General features: G+C 44.5%; 1 protein-coding gene and 1 non-coding gene across 3 annotated transcripts in view; one reads left to right on the top strand and one right to left on the bottom strand.

Annotated features, from left to right (window-relative positions):
• Positions 1–20,063, bottom strand: part of TBC1D2B (TBC1 domain family member 2B) — an 87,376-nt gene that overhangs the window by 53,084 nt on the left and 14,229 nt on the right. For both annotated transcript variants that reach the window (XM_060005532.2, XM_060005533.1), the window contains exons 2-3: positions 13,662–13,815; positions 3,987–4,152 (exon numbers count right to left, since the gene is read on the bottom strand). In XM_060005532.2, the coding sequence (XP_059861515.1) occupies positions 3,987–4,152; positions 13,662–13,815 (320 nt within the window). The remainder of the gene's footprint in view (positions 1–3,986; positions 4,153–13,661; positions 13,816–20,063) is intronic.
• Positions 5,021–5,127, top strand: LOC132421234 (U6 spliceosomal RNA). Its single transcript, XR_009518525.1, has one exon. It is a non-coding gene; the product is annotated as a U6 spliceosomal RNA (small nuclear RNA).

Raw genomic sequence — 20,063 nt, forward strand, 5'->3', positions numbered from 1 at the left:
AAGAAATGACACCAATTACTAATATCAGAGATTAAAGAGGGAAAATCACCAGATTCCATGGAAATTAAAAGGATACGCAAGAAATACAACGAATAACTTTATGCCCATAAATTTGATAACTTAGATGAAATGGACCATCCCTTGAAAGACACAATCTGCCAAAACTCACACAAGAATAAAAGATCTGAATAGGCCTATATCTATTTTTAAAATGGAATCAATAATAACCTTCCAAAACAGCAAGTACAGGCCCAAACGGGTTCATTGATGAATTCTACCAAACATTAAAGAAAGAAATTATACTAATTTTTAAAATATTTATTTATTTATTTGGCTGCACCAGGTCCTAGTTGCAGCACATGGGATCTTCATTGCCACATGAGGCATCTTTAGTTGCGGCATGCAGGATCTTTAGTTGTGGCATGCAGGATCTCGTTCCCTGACCAGGGATAGAACCCGGGCCCCTGCACTGGGAGCACAGAGTCTTAACCACTGGACCACCAGGGAAGTCCCAGGAAGTTATATTAATTATCTACAATCTCTTTCAGAGGATAGAAGCAGAGAGAATACTTGCTAACTCATTCTATGAGAGCAGCATTCCCCTAATGGCAAACCAAAAAAGGAATAAAAAAGGGAACTACAGACCAATGTCTCTTATGAACACAGATACAAAAATCCTCAACAAAATATTAGCAAATCAAATTCAAAAATGTATAAAAAAACTATACTTCACAACGAAGTGAGATTTATCCAAGGTATGCAAGACTCATTCAACATTCTAAAATCAATTATTGGGGGCTTCCCTGGTGGCGCAGTGGTTAAGAGTCCACCTGCCAATGCAGGGGACATTGGTTTGAGCCCTGGTCCGGGAAGATCCCACATGCCATGGAGCAACTAAGCCAGTGTGCCACAACTACTGAGCCTGTGCTCTAGAGCTCATGAGCCACAACTACTGAGCCCATGCACCGCACCTACTCAAGCCCCCGCGCTCTAGAGCCTGTGCTCCGCAACAAGAGAAGCCACCACAATGAGAAGCCCGTGCACCGCAACGAAGAGTAGCCCCCACTCGCCGCAACTAGAGAAAGCCCGTGCTCAGCAATGAAGACCCAACACCGCCAAAAATAATAAATAAATTAAAAAAATAAAAAATAAGATCAATTATTGTAATCCATCACATCACAGACTAGAAAAGGAAAATCACATAATCATATCAACAGATACAGAAAATGCATCTGACAAAATCCAACACCCATTCATGATAAAAACTCTCAGTAAACTAGGAATAGAGGGAACTTTCTCAACTTGATAAAGACTATCTACAAAAAGTCTACAGCTAACATCATACTTAATGGTAAGAAACCTGAAGCATTTCCACTAAGGTCAGGTACAAGGCAACGATGTCCCCTCTCACCACTCCTTTTCAACTCCGTATTGGAAGTCCTTGCTAATGCAATAAGGCAAAGAAATTAAAAAGATTGGGAAGGAAGACATAAAATTGTTCATAGATGACACAACCATCTATGTAGAAAATCTGAAAGAATTAACCAAAAAACTCTTGGAAATAATAAGTGATTACAGCAAGGTTGCACAATATAAGATTAATATACAAAATTCAACTGTTTTCCTATATACCAACAATGAACAAGTAGAATTTGAAATTAAAAATACCATATTATTTACAATAGCACCCAAGAAAGCAAAGTACTTAAGTATAAATCTAAGTATACATACATATATATATATATATATATATATATATATGATCTGTATGAGGAAAACCACAAAACTCTGATGAATGAAATCAAAGAAGAACAGAATAAATGGAGAGATATTCCACACTCATGAATAGAAAGACAACATTGTCAGTTCGTCCCAATTTTGTCTATAGATTCAATGCAACCCCAATCAAAATCCTAGCAAGTTATTTTGTGGTTATTGACAAACTGATTCTAAAGTTTACATGGAGAGGGGAAAGACCCAGGATATCCAACACAATACTGAAGAAGAACAAAGCTAGAAGACTGACACTGCTCTACTTTGAGGCTTACTATAAAGCTATGGTAATCAAGCCAGTGTGGTGTTGGCAAAAGAATAGACAAATACCTTAATGGAACATAACAGAGAATCAAGAAATAGAATCACATAAATACAGTCAACTGATCTTTGACAAAAAAGCAAAGACAATACAATGGAGCAAAGATAACCTCTTCAACAAACGGTGCTGGAACAACTAGACATCGACATGCAAAATAAAGAATCTAGACACAAATCTTACACACGTCACAAAAATTCACTCAAAATAGATCACAGACATAAATGTAAAACTCAAAATTATAGAACTCCTACAAGTTAGCACAGAAGAAAACCTACACAACCTTGGGTATGGTGAAGGTATTAGATACAATACCAAAGACACAATCTTGAAAGAAATAATTGATAAGCTGGACTTGATTAAAATTTAAAACTTCTGTTCTGTGAAAGGCAATATAAGAGAATTAAACGACAGCCACAGACTGTGAAAATATATTTACAAAAAACACATCTGATAAAGGACTGCTACCCAAAATATACAAAGAACTCTTAAAACTCAATAATAAGAAAACAAACAACCCAGTTAAAAAATGGCCAAAGACCTTAACAGACACTCCACCAAAGAAGATACAGAGGTGGCAAATAAGCACATGAAAAATGCATCACATCATATGGCATGATATGACAAAAATCTGACAACACGAAATGCTGGCAAGGATGTGGAGCAACAGGTACTCTCGTTCATCGCTGGTAGAAATGAAGGCAAAGTGGTCCATTTCAGAAGACTGGCAGTTTCTTACAAAACTAAACATACTCTTACCATATGATCCAGCAATCGTGTTCCTTGGTATTTACTCAAAGAAGCTGAAAAATTATGTCCACATAAAACCTGCACACAGATATTTATAGCAGCTGTATTCATAGTAGCCAAAAAGTGGAAAGAACCCAAATTTCCCTTAACTGAAGAATGGATAAACAAAATGTGGTATACCCACATAATGGAACCTTATTGCTCAATAAAAAGAAATAGGGACTTCCCTGGTGGCGCAGTGGTTAAGAATCCGCCTGCCAATGCAGGGGACGCGGGTTGGAGCCCTGGTCTGGGAAGATCCCACATGCCATGGAGCAACTAAGCCCACGCGCCACAACTACTGAGCCTGCGCTCTAGAGCCCACGAGCCACAACTACTGAAGCCCGTGCCTAGAGCCCATGCTCCGCAACAAGAGAAGCCAACGCAATGAAAAGCCCACGCACTGCAATGAAGAGTAGCCCCCGCTCGCCACAACTAGAGGAAGCCCGCACGCAGCAACAAAGAGCTAACGCAGCTAAAAATAAATAAAATAAATTTATAACAACAAAAAAAGAAATGAAGTACTAATATGTACTACAACATGGATGAACCTTAAAAACATTATGCTCGGTGAAAGAAGCAAGACATAGAGGATCGCATACCCGTATGACGTCATTTATATGAAATATCCGAACAGGCGAATCCATTGACACAAAAAGTAGGTTAGTGGTTACCAAGGGCCGGATAGGAAGAGGTTTGGGGGAAAGGGGAAGGGACTGCTAACGGGTACTGGGGTTTCTTTCTGGGGTAATGAAAATGTTCTCAAATTGATTGTGGTGATGCTCATTCAACTCTGCAGCCTGGGAGACTTGTGACCTTAGACAAGGACTCTTCCTGAGCCAACTGCTCTCTCTGTAGAATGTCAACCATATGACCTACCTCACAGAGTCAAGCAATTAAACCATGAGTGTGAAAGTGTTTCACAGCAACAGGCACATAATAGTCATTCCATACAAGCTAAAAAAATAACAAAATATGCAAAAGTACCTTGTGATAAAGCCTTCACAAATGTCAGGTGGTTTTATAATTTCCTATATAAAATTATAACATACATTATCAGAAATAAGCCATTTTCAGTTTCACATGCTGCTTTCCAAAGACTCACTTGAGCTCAGTGCCCCACTGTTTCAAAGAGAAGTTAATGGAATTTGGATGCCCTGGGGCGGGCTGATTTGCAGCTTGCTCTCCCACCAGCTCTCCAGGGGCAGTTTCCACAGCTAGGACATTTCTGGCTTTTTCTGCAGAAGCATTTGGGTGCAGGTTAATTAAATCTGAAAGAAAGGCAAACAAGTGTCAGTTACTCCAAGTTTCCACAGGGAACCTGATATCCTACATAGTACACTGTCTTGATATACTATATAAAAATCTATATAGTATATATTATAGTATATTTTTAATGTGTACTACATGAAAACACAATCTGTAGGCAGCTAGCGTGTTCTGCAACCATTTTCATCTAAAGTAGACCCATGGTCCTCAAAGGAAGGTGGTACATGCTTCAAACCACCAAGTTAACAGCATCGGCCCAGGGAAAGAAGCAGCTAGGGCTCTTCTCCGCTGTCTTGTAGATCAGTAAACCTGGTATAAAGCTGTGATCATGGTCCACTCACCTATACTGATAAGGCACAATTTCCAGGATAAACTGTTAGGTGAAAAAAGCAAAGTGCAGACTAGATTACATTAATGCCCTTTTCTGTAAGAAAGTGAGGGGAATAGAATATATATATACTTGCTGATCGCAAATAGTGACACTGAAAAAATAAGTTTTCATATAAAGGATAGCAGTTCAGTAAATTCATAGGCAAATGCATTGATGCTAAAGCATGATCAAATTTCAGAATGTATCTTTAAGACGTAAGTGGTTGAGGGACTTCCCTGGGGGTCCAGTGGTTAAGACTTTGCCTTCCATTGCAGGGGGTGTGTGGGTTCAATCCCTGGTCGGGGAGCTAAGATGCCACATGCCTTGTGGCCAAAAAACCAAAAAACATAAAAAGACAGAAGCAATACTGCAACAAATTCAATAAAGACTTTAAAAATGGTCCACATCAAAAAAATCTTAAAATAAAATGTAAATGTCTGAAATATTTAAGGTTGCAATCATATGATGCCCAAAATTTGCTTCAAGATAACAACATTTTGGTGCTCGCTTCAGCAGCACATATACTAAAACTAGAACGATACACAAAAGATTAGCATGGCCCCTGCGCAAGGATGACATGCAAATTCATGAAGTGTTCTGTATTTTTAGATTAGCATTGACATATATACACTAATATGTATAAAATGGATAATAAGAACCTGCTGTATAAAAAAATAAATAAAATAAAATTCAAAGAAAAAGATAACATTTTGTTATTTAACAAATAAATAATATTTGCCTCAAATAACATGTTATTTGCTTCCAAATAACAAAATTAAGTGGGTAAGTATATCAGTGAAACAAGATGGGTCGTGAAATACTAATTGTTGAAACTACCTAATAAACATTGGGTAATATTATGTTATTCTCTCTTTGCATATGCTTAAAATTTCCCATAAGACCCATAATAAAAACTTACTTTTCTAAAGTTTTGATACAATGTATCCAACAATAAATACTTTGTATTCTTCCAAATGATACAATCTCTCAGAGAATATATATGTTTGTAAACAGAATTTAACATTGTTTTACAATAATCAATTTGACCTATACTCCCCTTGAATAAAGCATCCCTACATTGGCAATATCAACCGTCACTCCTTCAGTGGAAACAGAATCAGAATGGAACGCTGAACACTGATAACCAAGAAAAAAATTACTTTCTAATCAGATGAGCACACAACCTGAGTTCACTTAGAACAGGTCACTGTGAAGGTCATCGAGCACTCATAGAGAAGGCAGAGCACAGGGAATCCTGGACTCGGGGGCCCTTGAAAATTGATGTTCCAAACGGGAACACCTTATGACGGGCTCACACTTTGTTGGCAGGTCACTAACTTGACCACAGTCAGCATGGCAAGGGCTCCGGGAACACACTGGGAAAAGTATGCTGGCTGTGACATGAAGTGACTGCTGTGTATCCATGAGGGGAACTGGTGCCTGCCCAGGAGAGTCAACACCTGGCTCATAGTAGCGTTCTAAGTGGAAAAAGCAAGAGGGTGTGTTGGGAGACAGAAGAACTATAGGCTTGGCAATGGATTATAAGATTAAGTCAAGAAGGCCAGAAGTTACAAACCACCACTGGTTCCTGATTCTTGGTTCAAGTCACCACTGTGTATAAAGCACTAGGTGCTCGGGGTACCAAAAAAAAAAATGAGAGAGTTCTTGCCCTAAAGGAGAACACATCTAGGAGAAAGATATAAAATAATCAAATGTTAAGCTGCAAGTCACCACCGAATGCATCGAGTCCCTGGTATCCAGACTTTCCTCTGAGCCTTAGGGATTTTCAGAGGGAGAGAAGGAAGGGGTCCCACTCTCAGCTTCAACCACAGTGGTTCCTCTTTTCACTCTTTTATATCCTGGAGTTCCTCTTGAGATTTCATTTGGAAAAAAAGAGTTCCAACAAACAAACAAAAAACAAGTTCAAACACCACTAACCGGATCCAGTTTCCTCCACCTACTTTATTTGTCAGGAGACAGAAGCCCTGAGCTGGGGCTAGAAGGCAGTCACCTGCTCCTGCAGTGACAACAGCCTTATGGCGGGTGCAGTGACTGTACTGGGTAGAGGCAGGCATCCGACATCTGTGAGTGTGTGTCGGTCATTGGGCACACAGGTGCACCACCTCTATTTCAGACAAAGGTAAAACCGATACCCAGGCTTCCCGGAGGCTGGTCTTTCGCAGACCCCTCACAGGCAAAGCATTACAACTCTACACCAAACCAGGAAATAAACACAGTGCACTGCACCTGTTTCTGTTTCGAGCAGAGTCCAGCCCCTTCTTCCTGTGTGGGTTGGCAGCAAGGTGAGGAGCGGCCCCTCTGCGGGTGAGACTGTCAAGCTCTCTCGCATAGCCAAGCACCTGTTACCAGGACGCCCAGGCCTGCCAGCAGCCCTGGACCCACACTGGAAATGGTTCCTGAGGAACTCAGGCCCTGGGGGTGGGGTGCAGAAAAGGGACCGGAGGCCAGGGAGGATGTTGGCAAAACAAACCGTTTCTAAAAGTCATCGTTTGACGTGAAAAAGAAGCCATTTCCCAGTTTTAGCTGGATTGTTTTGTCTGGTTTTTGGTTGTTAAAAGACCACATGAGATTTCCTTAATTAAAAGCGGAGCTGCTGGCTTCCCCTCAATACATGTCCTAACATTAGCATTCAGGGAACCGCCTCAAGAAGGACACAAACTAGGACAGGGCAGTATTTCCTTGAAATCCTTAAGAGGATGGACTGGATTCACGAACATGTGCTTTATCTTGCAGCTGCAGTGGGGAGAGAGTCTGTGCTTGAAGAGTTTTGGTGTTCAGACCTTCTCTGTTGTTTCTGAACACTTCCCAATGCCTAAATGACACCTCTGAGCGACTTTTAGACCACAGATTTCCTGGGTCCTGATTCCAGCACAGCCTCTATCATTCTGGCGTGGCCATTCCCAGATCTCCAGGAGTCCTTCCCGCTGAACGCATTCTAACACCAGGGGCCCTGTGGGGCCCACAGAGGGAGGCTCCTGCTCACATCTGGACACCTCCGTGAGTCTGCCCTCCTCTCCGGCTCCTAGCTCCACCACGAGCAACCTCGCAGAGGGCAGAACAGAGTGCCCAAGAGGCAGCAAACTCCAAGAAAGGAGGGAAAAGCACTGGGAAAAGGCCATTGCCATGTGTGTCAAAGATACCGCAAAAGAGAGCCTGCAAGTCCCCACTGGGAGCCGGTGGAGGACACTCAGAGCAGGGTTAACCTGAAAAAGCTTTTTTTCCCTTTTTATCAAAGTGAGTTTAACCCAGATTGTGAAGGCGTGGTCAGGAGCGGTACAGTTATCTTCCAAGTAAGGGCACAGTGTGCATCTAACCCCAAAAGGAAGAGGCAGCAAGCCACCGGGTCTGAGCGTCCCCCGTGGGCCAGTCCACGTGTCTGGCTAATTACGCATCTGTCTGCTCTCTCCCATGCCTCACCAAGGACGTAAATCTTGTGAGAACTGGACCCCAGCCTGATTTGCTAACAGCTGCGTACCCAACAGCAGCCACAGAGGAGGGACTCAATAAATGCTGGTAAAATGGTTGAAGGAATGAATAAACGACTGCCGTGGTGCAGCAGGGAGGGCCTTCTGGAGGCTGAGGAAATCACGCAGGAGACAGCAGGCCCATGTCGTTCTCTAAGGAACCACGCCCATCACCCCTCCTGGCTGCCCCTCTCCTGCCACCTTGCCTCTGACAGACCCCCTGCATTAGGGGTGGGGAGCACACCTGACTCCAGGGCTTCCCTCTCTTCCCCTCTCCCACCGCCCTGCACTCCTGCAGCGGCTAAGCACCCCAGCACACCGCCCAACCCCGCCCCCCGTTCACTGCGCCACGTCGCACCCAGAGCCAGGCCCAGCCTGCCTCCACAGGCACCACACTCCAGCCCACCACGGACCGTCTCGTCCGGACCTTCTTCAGGAGGCTCCCCCAGGCTCCCCCAGAATCTGACCCTGCTCATCGTCTCCCTCCCTTTCACAGCCTGACGTTAGGAATCACAGAACCTTCCATCCAGAAGGAATCAGAGAGAGCATCTTGCTCCCAGAGAGGGAAACAGTGTGTGCCCTTCATTCCATCAGCTTTCTGCACTAGATCAGGCTGCCTCTCAGCTACAAGGCTGATAATCACCGTGACTTACACTTTAAAACAACACATGGCATTTTGTAGTATTCTACAAACAGGATAACATAAAAGCACAGCTTCTTTGATGACTTTAGGGAACTGTGACATGAAATGATTCCATGGAATTCCTGTGGCTTTGCTAATGTGGGGTCTGCGTCCCACCCTACGGTTTCCCTCCCACCAGTTCCAGCACTTGCACAGAGAGCGCGGCTCAAACTGGGGGAGGACTGGAACAAGCAGCCACTTCCCTTCCCCTCCCCCTGCTCCCACACAAGCCGAGAGGGTGGCAGTTACTCTCGAGGCTGCTTCAGAGAAGGAAAGGTGTGGTCATCCCTCAAACCATCTTCACTGTACCATTTTCCCCCTGTGACGGTGAGGGCTTTTGTATTCCTGAACTCTCAGGAAGTCTTAAAAAAACAAAGTCTTGTTATCCCTGACTTGTTTGCCTATTAGTTTACATGGGAAATGAAGTAAACAGAACGTGCTGGACACACAGCTTGTAATGAGGCTGTTAGCTTGCTACAAGCCTCCTTTGAATTCTGGCTGCCTCATTCCCAACAGCTATGAAGGTCTGCAGACTCTTGATTTTATTTTTGCAAATTACTCCTTTGTGTTGAAACTAAGTCTTTATCTATCCAAACACGGAAGACAAGCAGAGTGGTGTCTGAGGCGTGGCATACTTTCAGAGGCCAGGCTGCAGATGGAAGGCAGACAGATCAGATAAAACAAAGTCATCTCACTTTCTAACACTTGATTGACTAATAGGAGGCTGCAAATTTCAGTCACACAGATGAACAGATTCTTACTCTAGAAACATGAACTCTTGAAAACAAATTTAATGTAGGTAATTACGTGACACTGCCAGCTGCCTATCTGATACCCATTCTAGCTCTTCCTTACAGACCCTGGTTTTGATGGTGGCCACACGCTCAGCTAAAACACTGGCCTCCTCAAACTCCATTCCAGAGTCTCCATGACACAGTTCTAGTTAATAAGGCATAAAGCAAGAGTTTCTGGGAAAGCTTTCTCCTTTTTAATATAGGTGCCACTCCCGAAGGCAGCTAGCATGAGGAGGGAAGCTAGAGAACAGAATGGGTCCCTCAACGGCACCGGGGAGAGGGTTCGCCAGCTATGGACTGCCATCATGAGACAAATAAATCTCTATTTGTAAGTCCCTATTAGGTTTCCTGTTAATTGCGGCTGAACATAATCCTAACCGATTCAAAATGGTAATATCATATATGTAGGTATACGTGTGTAGATATAATACACTTGACACTTTACACTTAACAATGCAGTTTCCCATCTGATCCTCAAAACAGAAATACTGCCGGGATGGGGACGGGTGGGGGATAAGGTTGTTGTTAGTATTCCTTCCAATCCCATCCAGCCAACTGCCTGGGCCTGGGACCGGCACCCTCTGCCTTCCCGCTCCCTCAAAGCTAATCCCACCTTTTAATCCACCAGTTCTCCCACCATACAATCTCCCGACTCTGCCCACTTTTTTCCATCTTCTCTGCTGCAACCCTACTCAAGGGTACTATGATTTTTAGGCTCAACCAGCCTTCTAACTGGTCTCCCTTCCTCTTGTCTTGCCAAGGAATCCATTCTCTCCCACTCGGCCATGGTTAATCATCTCAAATGCATAAGCCCTTCCAGGTCTGGTCCCTGATCATCCATCCAACTTTCTCTTTGTCACTCCTGTCCACACTCTCTACCTTCAAGTCAGGCCCTGGTCTCTAGGGTCCCCAGGCCTTTCCTTTCCCTGCTTCACAAGGCCAGCTCTTCAGGACTCAGTTCAGCCCTCTCCTAGTCCAGGAAGCCTTCTCAGACACCACCAACACCCTACCCTCCAACACCCACACGCAGGTAAGCTTCCTGTGCTCACCTCTGGCCCTGTGCTTACCAGACTGCATTGTGCAGGCCTCTTTACCTGTCTGGGTCCCTCACTAGACCACACATTCCTTGAGAACATGACCCATGACTTATTTGTCTTTACATCCCAGGCACTGGCACAAATGCCTAGAATACAAGAATGCCTGGAGTGAAAGACTGAATGAACAATGTCCATTTTACGGATAAAGAAACTGAGGCTCAAAAAGAGAGGTATGCTCAAGACATCACAGCAAGGGTCAGCAAACTTCTTCTTAAAGGCCCAGACAGTAGTAGATATTTTAGACTGGTGAGCCAAATGGTCTCTGTGACAACTATTCAACTCTACCACTGGTGTGCAAAAGCGGCCACAGACAATGTGCAAATAAATGAGTGGTGCTTTATTCTGATAAAACTTCATTTCCACAGGCTGCAGTTTGCTACCCTTTACTAGAGAGAAAATGACTCACTCAGAGTCTGACAAATAGTAAATATCAGAGCCAAGACTCAAACCCAGGATCACAGGGATCCTTCCACCAGAGAGAGCTGCCTTCCAAGATACAACTGCCTGTCAAACGTTAATTCCCTGTATCTTTCCCCATGTTGAATTTCGGTGCTAGGAGGGTACTGATGGGTGACACCCATTAGACAACAAATGAAAATGTTACCAAAAACTGGGTAACAAGGAGAGGACAGTAGGAAAAGTTTTATTTTTTAATGTAAATCAGAGTAATAAAAACATTTGTCTTCAATCCTAGCTAGAGTTAGCATGATTTAGGATAAGCAGAGCAGATAATTACAAGCATGGCTTCAGAAACACGACAGAGCACCACCACATACCTTAACTCATTTTACCTTTTAACCAATTTTTATCTAAAATGATGATAAAAAAGGAGGGTGACGAAAATCTAGCCTTTTCTTCTTGTCTTCCCCCTTTAGACTTTCTGACTTCCTGAATAATTATAGTCTTGCAAATTGCCTGGTCATCCAAAGTCTCATCATTTGTTCTTAAAAGCTATATAAAAATCGGCAGAAGTTCAAAATTACAGTCGGTTCTGCACATAAAATATTCAAGATGACTTTTGTTCAAGATGACTTCAAGTAACTTTTGTTCACTACAATTGGTCAAGAAAATAGCAATTTTAAGAGCATTTAAGAGCATTCCACTGCTCTTAGGAGAGTCCAAAACCCCAAACCCAGAGGTCCAGGCCCCTCCCACCCTGGCCCTGGGTGTGCCTCCAGGCTCAGCTCACTGCTGGCACCCTCTGGCCACACCCTCCTTCCAGCTCCTGGAGGGCACTGCGCTCCTCTCACCTGGCCTGACTCCGGGTCATCCTCAGATCTCAGAGAGTGAACCCACCCACCCCAAAGCTGTGCTCAACCCATTCATGGCGCTTGGTACCCTGTACCTTCCCTCTCATGTGATCTCACTTTTTCTTCACTCTGCTTGACTAGAAACTCTGTGAGGGGGGAGATCCAAGCCCATCGTGGGCATCTACTTGCTGAATGAATGAGTAAACACCAGAGGGTGCCAACTCCAAATTCCCAGGCCAGAGTCCCAAAACCAAATGCAGAGAACCAAATGCGGGCTGCAGGTGTTTTTGCCGGCTCCCTAGCCTCAGCACTTTGGCTTAAAAGAAGGAAGGATGCGTGTTATAAAGAGACCACAGGGCTTCACTCCTTTGGTCCTCCTCTCGGTCTAATGCCTGAGTCTCCCTTAGAGAGAAGTGCTTGGTGACCTCAGAAAGAAGGAACAGAGGCAAAGTTGAGTGTCGTCTGTGCCAAAGGCACTAGCTACCACCATGAATACTGCTGGTTTCCCTGCAGGGTTTCCAATCGTTCCAAGTGACTGATACTGAGTTATAGAGCTTCTTTTGATCAAAAGCACTATAATAGTGTTTTTTTAAATAACTAAGTCATCAATGAGCAGAAGTACAAACTAAACATAGTGAGGGTTTTGGCATCCTCTCAGCCAAACTGGAGGCATCCTCTCAGCTCCTGCTATCATTCGTGTTAGGACATCCATGAAAATGACCTGAGAACTCTCATAGCACAGCATAGGAAGAGGAGTGAAGTACACATAGTAATTTCTCACTGACCAGAGGGTTAACCTGCTGATTGGTAAAAACAAGGCTGGCAGGAAAACAGGGATTTGGAGGAAAAAAATAATTTAAGGAGTCCAAGAAGGCGTTTGTTTCCAAAACAAGTTGGCTGCACATGTGCCAATGCCACCGTTCATTTACAGGGAGCTTGACTGTAGCCTGTGTTCTCCTGAGCAAAGGTCCCGCAGGTGTTACAAAGCTTGGACCACACGTCTTTACAGGCATGAGAACTAGCCCATGCTGGCTAAATTCCAATATGCACTCCTTCAGTCCTTAAGAAATGCTGGTGTGATGGCCTGGCCTTTTCATGCCTTACTTCAAGGCCCAGGGGTCAGGTTTTTCTGGGCCTGCTCTTCTCCCTGTGTGAAGAGAGGGACCACAAATACAGCCCCACCTCAGCAGTCCCTGCAGGCGCCGGCTCGGGGTGGTCTGTGTATAACCATAGTCCTGTTCTTTCAGTTAACAAGGCTCAGCACCACCAGACAGTCATGAGGAGATCACAGGGTTCTAATTTTTGATATTCAAAGACAAAACCACATCATCTCCACACTGCAATCAGCCAGGGATTAGCATGAGTTATGGAAATACCACAGATCCAGGATAAAATGGAATTAGTGTCTGATAGTTAAAATCTTCCCAAGAAGCATCACTGAATCACATTGAGTGCTTTGAGAACATCTTGCCAGTGTGCACACATATCTGTGCACAGGGCTGTGGGTTTGGGTGCTTCACCTTCAGACAGGGTAGAGAGCGGGCTGGCGCTGGAGTCAGACTGGACTTCTGCACAACTCACGACCCACTGCTCTCAGCCGTACCATCTCTTTAGGATGCTTAGCACCAGCCTTGCCTTGCTCCTGAGGTTGTCATTGGGCTTGAATACAATTCTGTACATGGAAACAGAAGCCCTCAATAACTATAGGATACAGCCCATTTATAAGGGATCATCACCATTATTTTCATTCTCAATTCCTCTGCTAAGCTGACTTGCTACGTCAAACGGCAATACACAAAGCACTGACACAGGTGCCCTCCCTTTCTGACCTACCTGTGTTATCTCTGGCCACAAGACCCTTAGAAAAATCCCCTGGAGTCGGGGAGGTCCTGCTGTCCCACTTTACCATGTCGAGACTGTTGCAATATTCCCATCTCTTCTGCTGAAGCTCTTGTAACCAGTAGGTCATGAGTTGACGATTAGGGGCCTAAAAAGAAGGAAGGGGAAAAAGTGTTATGGCCACCAATAACATAGAGAGCTTAAAAAAATAATTATGTTTTGTGAGGACAGACTGGACACCTTGCCACATGAAAGGGAGAGGTAAGAACAGGTCAAAGAAATTTCAATTTCAAGATTAGTAACTTTTGGGGCTTCCCTGGTGGCGCAGCGGTTGAGAATCTGCCCGCCGATGCAGGGGACACGGGTTCGAGCCCCGGTCCGGGAAGATCCCACATGCCGCGGAGCAACTAGGCCCGTGAGCCACAACTACTGAGCCTGCGCGTCTGGAGCCTGTGCTCCGCAACAAGAGAGGCCGCGATAGTGACAGGCCTGCACACCGCGATGAAGAGTGGCCCCCGCTTGCCACAACTAGAGAAAGCCCTCGCACAGAAACGAATGCCCAACACAGCAAAAATAAATTAATTAATTAATAAACTCCTACCCCCAACATCTTCTTAAAAAAAAAAAAAAGATTAGTAACTTTTGTTCACTACAATTGGTCAAGAAAATAGCAATTTTAAAATAAAGAATTTAACCCTAATAATAAGAAATCTTTTTACATTCTAAAATTACAGAATGATACAATATAACATTTTCCTCAAAAGGTTTTAGGAAGGCTTGATATCCCCAGTGCCCTTTCACTCTGAGCACCTATAAGTTAAGAAGTCAAATCTCACATGGGTATGGATAACATCCCTGCCAAATCAAATCAAATAATGGTATTTAGATCCTGTCAGCAACTGGGAGAGTGAGCAAAGAAAACTGCAGATTAAAAACTAGAGAGGACATCTATTACAATGGCTAAAATTTTTTAAAATTGATAATACCAAAGGCTGGAAAGGATCCAGAGCAACTGGAACTTTCATTCATTGCTGGCGGGAATGTAAAACGGTGCAGCTCTTTGGAAAACAGTTTGGCAGCTCCTTATAAACATACACTTACCAAGTGACCCAGCAACTCCACTCCTAGGTATTCAATGAAGAGGAATAAAAATATACATTCACACAAAAACCTGCATGCAAGTGTTCAGAGGCTTTATTTATAATCGTCAAAAAGTGAAAAGAAGCCAAATGTCCTTCATCTGGTGAACAGATAAACTGTGGCACATCTGTACCATGAAATACTGTTCAGCAATAAAAAGGAGCAAACGATTGATTCACACAACATGTGTGAAAGAAGCCCGTCCCAAAAGGCTACATACTGCACAATACCATTTATGTGACATTCTTAAAAAGGCAAAATTATAGGGACAGAAGACAAATCTGTGGTTTCCAGGGCTTGGGTGAAGGGAGTGACTGACTACAAAGGGGCAGCACAGTGGATTTTTGGGTAATCAACCTATTCTGCACCATGACTGTGGGGGTAGATACATGATTCTACGTATCTGTCCAAACTCAAAGAACTATATACCACAAAGAGTGAATTTCACTATAAACATTAAAAAAAAAAAATCAACCAAGATACAGAGGGAACCCAAAACAATGAACCTAGCTATAAACAAACAAACTAGATGGCAGGTGTGGGTCACAGGTCTCCAGGCTGCCCCCAAAAAGGAGTCCCAAGGAGAAGGATGCCACGGCATGATTATAGGAACCAGTGGATGTAAGGTGTACAGACATCAGACACAGTGGTTTCAGCACCTATAAATTCTACCCCAGGGTCAGAGGCAATCTGGAAAACTGCTTTGTAGGCCCGACAGCAAGTGACAAGCCAGAGACCAAACCTCTACTGTCCACAAGCAACGTGCTCTTGCTACAACCTGGAGTCTTTTTAGTGACACTTGCAGGCACAGCCCTGGTAAGGAAAACCATTCACTACATGATCTCTGGGTATCTTACAGAAAAGCCCTCCAACTATCAGCCAAGCCATCATTTCATCCATACATTCAACCAACACTTACTATTAATATTTATCTACCAGGAACCTGGAATCAGGGCTTGTGAGAAAGATAGGAAAAATAAATCAGTAGTTTCAAGCGTGTGTTAAGTGCTATGACAGAGGTCAGAGTGGGTGAAGTGGGGCTGGTGTGAGAGTGCAGAGGAGATGGGTCAAGGGTCAGGTACTGAAAGTTTAGGAAAACTGCTACCTGTGGATTCAAAACGTTCACAGTATTGGCTTAATGTCTCTCTTCTCCAATAAACATAAACTCTGAGATGTCTCCATTTTTCTAACATCCAGCTCAGTGCCAGATACGTATTGGTTGAATAAATAAGTGAAGAAATGAATGAACAAGTAATCATAAAATGATGCAGGAGCTTGGTCTTAAAGGGGAAGCAGGTGGTAGCCAGAAGGACAAGACAAAAAAGAAGCTCCAGGCAGAGACAAGAGTATGTGCAAAGGCCCAGAGGCAAGAGAGCACAGGCAAGGGAGGCTGGCAGGGGGGTGGAGCTGGGATAAGCAGGGACCACGCCCAAAGGGACTCGAGTGCCTTCCTGGATTCTTGGCAGGGCAATGATGAGATTAGACAAAGTCACTGCTCTTGGAAATTGGGGGGTGGGGGGGCTGGGGCGGTGGGCGGGGGAAGCAGGGTTCAGGTAGAAGAGGAGATTTGCTCAGGCCCAGGAGCCCTAAAGCACAGCTGGGGGCTCAGCCTGGCTCCGAGGCTGGACAAGAGACCCCAGCACTCCCAGAGGAGGGGAGAGAGTGGCTGGAAGAGCAAGGGGCTGGGAGACAGCCAAATCAGAACCCAAAGCCCACCTAATCCCTCCTCCTCCCTCCTTTCACAGAGTCCATACTGAGCCCCTAGGCTCCCGACCCCCAGCTTAGGGGAAAGTGTGTGTTTTGACAGTGCGTGCATGTGTGTGCACATGTGTGCATGCATTCTGGTCCTCCCACCAGCTCCCCTGCCTGGCCCCCGTCCCCATCCCAGGGAGAAGACCATACTGTGTCAGATCCATCACTAACCTCTAGCTGTTTCCTGAAATGCAAACACCATGAGAAAGCTGCTTGTTACAATAAAGCCTTTTCCCTTTAAATCTCTGAGTATTAAATTCTGACTGAGGAACAGTTAGTAACTTCTTCATCATCTCTCACTAAATTCCTCGGGCAAAAAAACTTTTAGATCACATGCTCTCAATGTCTGACATATTATTCATGTTACAGAAATCTGGTCAATAAGGCAGGCAAAACTACCTCGAGACAATGATTAACTGGGGTTCATTTCCTTTAAAAACAAAAAAATCTAGCAACCACTAAAAGCACCTCAAATTCAATCCCCACGCAGCTGTGAAAGGCTGTTGGGGGCACATGGCTCCACGGCACGTGCTATGATCAAGGAGGTGGAAAAGCCCCCAGAGGCCCTTCCCTCAGGGAGCTGAGACCCATGAGACAGGGCAGGATTAAAAGTAGAACAGCACAATCAGCAGCGATCCACAAAACCTCCGTGTTTCCCATTTGATATCTTTTAAACAGAGACTGAGCTGAGATTTGATCTTGTTCAGTCCTAATTAGATGTAGAATCACAAACTAGTCTCTTCATTGCCCCAGTCCTGGTTAGTCAGGTAAAGTTGGTCTAAATCTGCCCCATCCAAACACAGTAGCCGCTAGCCACACATGGCTCATGAGCACGTGAAACACGGCTACTACCACACGATGAAATATTATAGACACATTGGGTTAAACAAAATATATTTATTAAAATTAATTTCACCTGTTTAATGTGGGTATCTGAAAACTTGAAAGTATATAACTGGCGAGACTTCCCTGGTGGCGCAGTGGTTAAGAATCCTCCTGCCAGGGCAGGGGACACAGGTTTGAGCCCTGGTCCGGGAAGATCCCACATGCCGCGGAGCAACTAAGCCTGCGAGCCACAACTACTGAGCCCACGTGCCACAATTACTGAGCCTGCATGCCACAACTACTGAAGCCCGTGCACCCTAGAGCCCGTGCTCTGCAACAAGAGAAGCTTGCGCACCGCAATGAAGAGTAGCCCCCGCTCACCGAAACTAGAGAAAGTCCACACACAGCAACGAAGACCCAACGCAGCCAAAAATAAATAAATAAATTTATTTTTTTTAAAAAAGTACATAACTGATTCACACTGTCTTTATTGAACAGTGCTGGTCTAGATCATGACAGCAAACAAATTCCATTTTGAGAGCCAAGGTTGGTGGGAGATCTGGCTTGGTGGGAAACGGCCTTGGGGATGACCAAGGGCATGGGGTTCTTGAGAGTGTGGGGCAGCCAACACTATTCACCTCCCAAAGGACTTTATGACTCAAATAACTTTCTTCTTTTAACTAGGTACCTCCATATCTCCAACCACCCCATGCTCTGTTAATGTCCATGGAGATGCCAACATTATTTGGGGATCCCAAAGAATGGGTCTGGCTGGTCTGGTTGATGGCTCACAGTTTCAGTGTCTTCACTGCCCCCTCCCAAAGGAAGGCAAGGACCCTCGAGTGATCTGGCTTCACAGACAGCACCTCAAGGAGTCCATCACCAGGGCTCGCTCCACTGAGCTGCAGCCCAGCTGGTGACAAATGAGCCAGTCAGTGCTGAAGCTTATCACCACCACCAGCATAACCCGGAGAGAATCAATATCTGCCCCACCCTACCCCAAATCACCATTTTAAATGCTTTAGTCCCAAATTCTGAAAAGCCAGACAGACATTCCAATCATATTGGAAGGAGCAAAGACGAGGCAAAGTTTCACAGCTCAGTAGACAGTAAGAGCCGATGCCAGGCAGGCATCCAACAGGTCAGTGTCAGTATCTACTGTCTGAAGTCTCACTGGGACCATATCCTGAGTCTCCCATGACACCATTCTCTCCAACTCCTACTCATCCTTCAAAACCCAAATAAGGTTTCCCTGACCTGCATGCTCTTTCCATCCTCGGAATGGGGAACTCACAGCACCATGTAGCCCAGGACAGCTTCCCACGGCAGTGTGCTTCACTAGTCTAAGTTCCTTCAAGACAAAGGCAAAACCTGCTGACCTCAATACGGCCCAAGATGCGTAGCACAGTGACTGGAATGCAGTTAAGCATTCATATATCTGACTCATTCTTTCCTATGTTCAGCTACTGCTACTGCCTCAAAACTGCTAAAATTATAGTTCAAATATGGCACCAAATCCCAACATGAGAGACCACACCAAACATCTTGGAAAGCCATTCTGGTTGTCCCCTACACAGCTGCATGAATGTCCTGGGGAGCTGGGGGCAGACAAGGACTGGGTGGGCACAGTCCTGATATGACAGACATCTGCTGCATTTAGGCACCATGACGTGAGGTGCCAGTTCAGAGAATGGAAACCAGGCCATGCCTCATCCAGCCTGAGGTGGAAATCAGTCCCTGAAAGCTGGCTGAGAAGAACCATGCGATACTCCAGCTGTTCCCACAAGCCTTTGCACCCAGACCTCTAGTAGCCCAAAACAGTCCACTCTTGGGGAGATGGGCCCCAGACACCTGTCCCTTCTCTTGGGCCCCAGGGACTTCCCTCTCTCCAACACCAGCTCTTTCCTTGGTGCTCAGAAAAGTCCCACAGTAAAGTTAATTCATCTCAACACACATTTATTTATTAAGGGCCCACTCTTGCAGGCAAGTGCATTACTGGGGATGGGGGCTGGAGCCACAATCTTGCAGCACACACAGAGAGTCAGGCCTCATCTCCTAACTACATTCTCACTATACCACCAACTGACCCAAGCACTCTTATTCCCCAGCCCTTTGGTAAAGAATCTCCATCTAAAAAGACTCAGCACATTTTAGAAGCTATAATAATGCTCATTTCCTTTAACCAAAAACTCCATTCCTGGGAATCTATCTAAAGTAATCCAAAAGAAGAAAAAGGAGGAACACCATATACATAGAAATGTTTGTTCATTCACTTGGCAAATATTTATTAAGAGCCTGACTTAGGCCAATGCAGCAGTCAACACTAGGGGTACAGAACTGGGTAAGACCTGGTCAATTTTCGGCTCTCAGACCCTCCCAGTGAGCAAACGTTTCCTTTATACCAGCAACAGACAGTTAGAAACATGTTCACAATTACAAACAAAACACAAAATGCATAGGTATACATTTAAGAAATCTGTATGCATTATAGAAACAAAAAAAATCCAGCCAAAATTCTAAAAAGTTCTTCAAAGCATGGCAATGAAATTATAAAATTCATCTGAAGTTTAACCTTTGAGAATTCTGAAAAAGTAAATGAGGCATGAGGCTTTGCCCTACAAAATAAGTAAGCATATTATAAAGCCACAATAATTAAACCAGCACTCTACTACCAGAGGA

This window comes from Delphinus delphis, chromosome 2 (genome assembly GCF_949987515.2).
Source record: "Delphinus delphis chromosome 2, mDelDel1.2, whole genome shotgun sequence".
Taxonomy (NCBI): domain Eukaryota; kingdom Metazoa; phylum Chordata; class Mammalia; order Artiodactyla; family Delphinidae; genus Delphinus; species Delphinus delphis.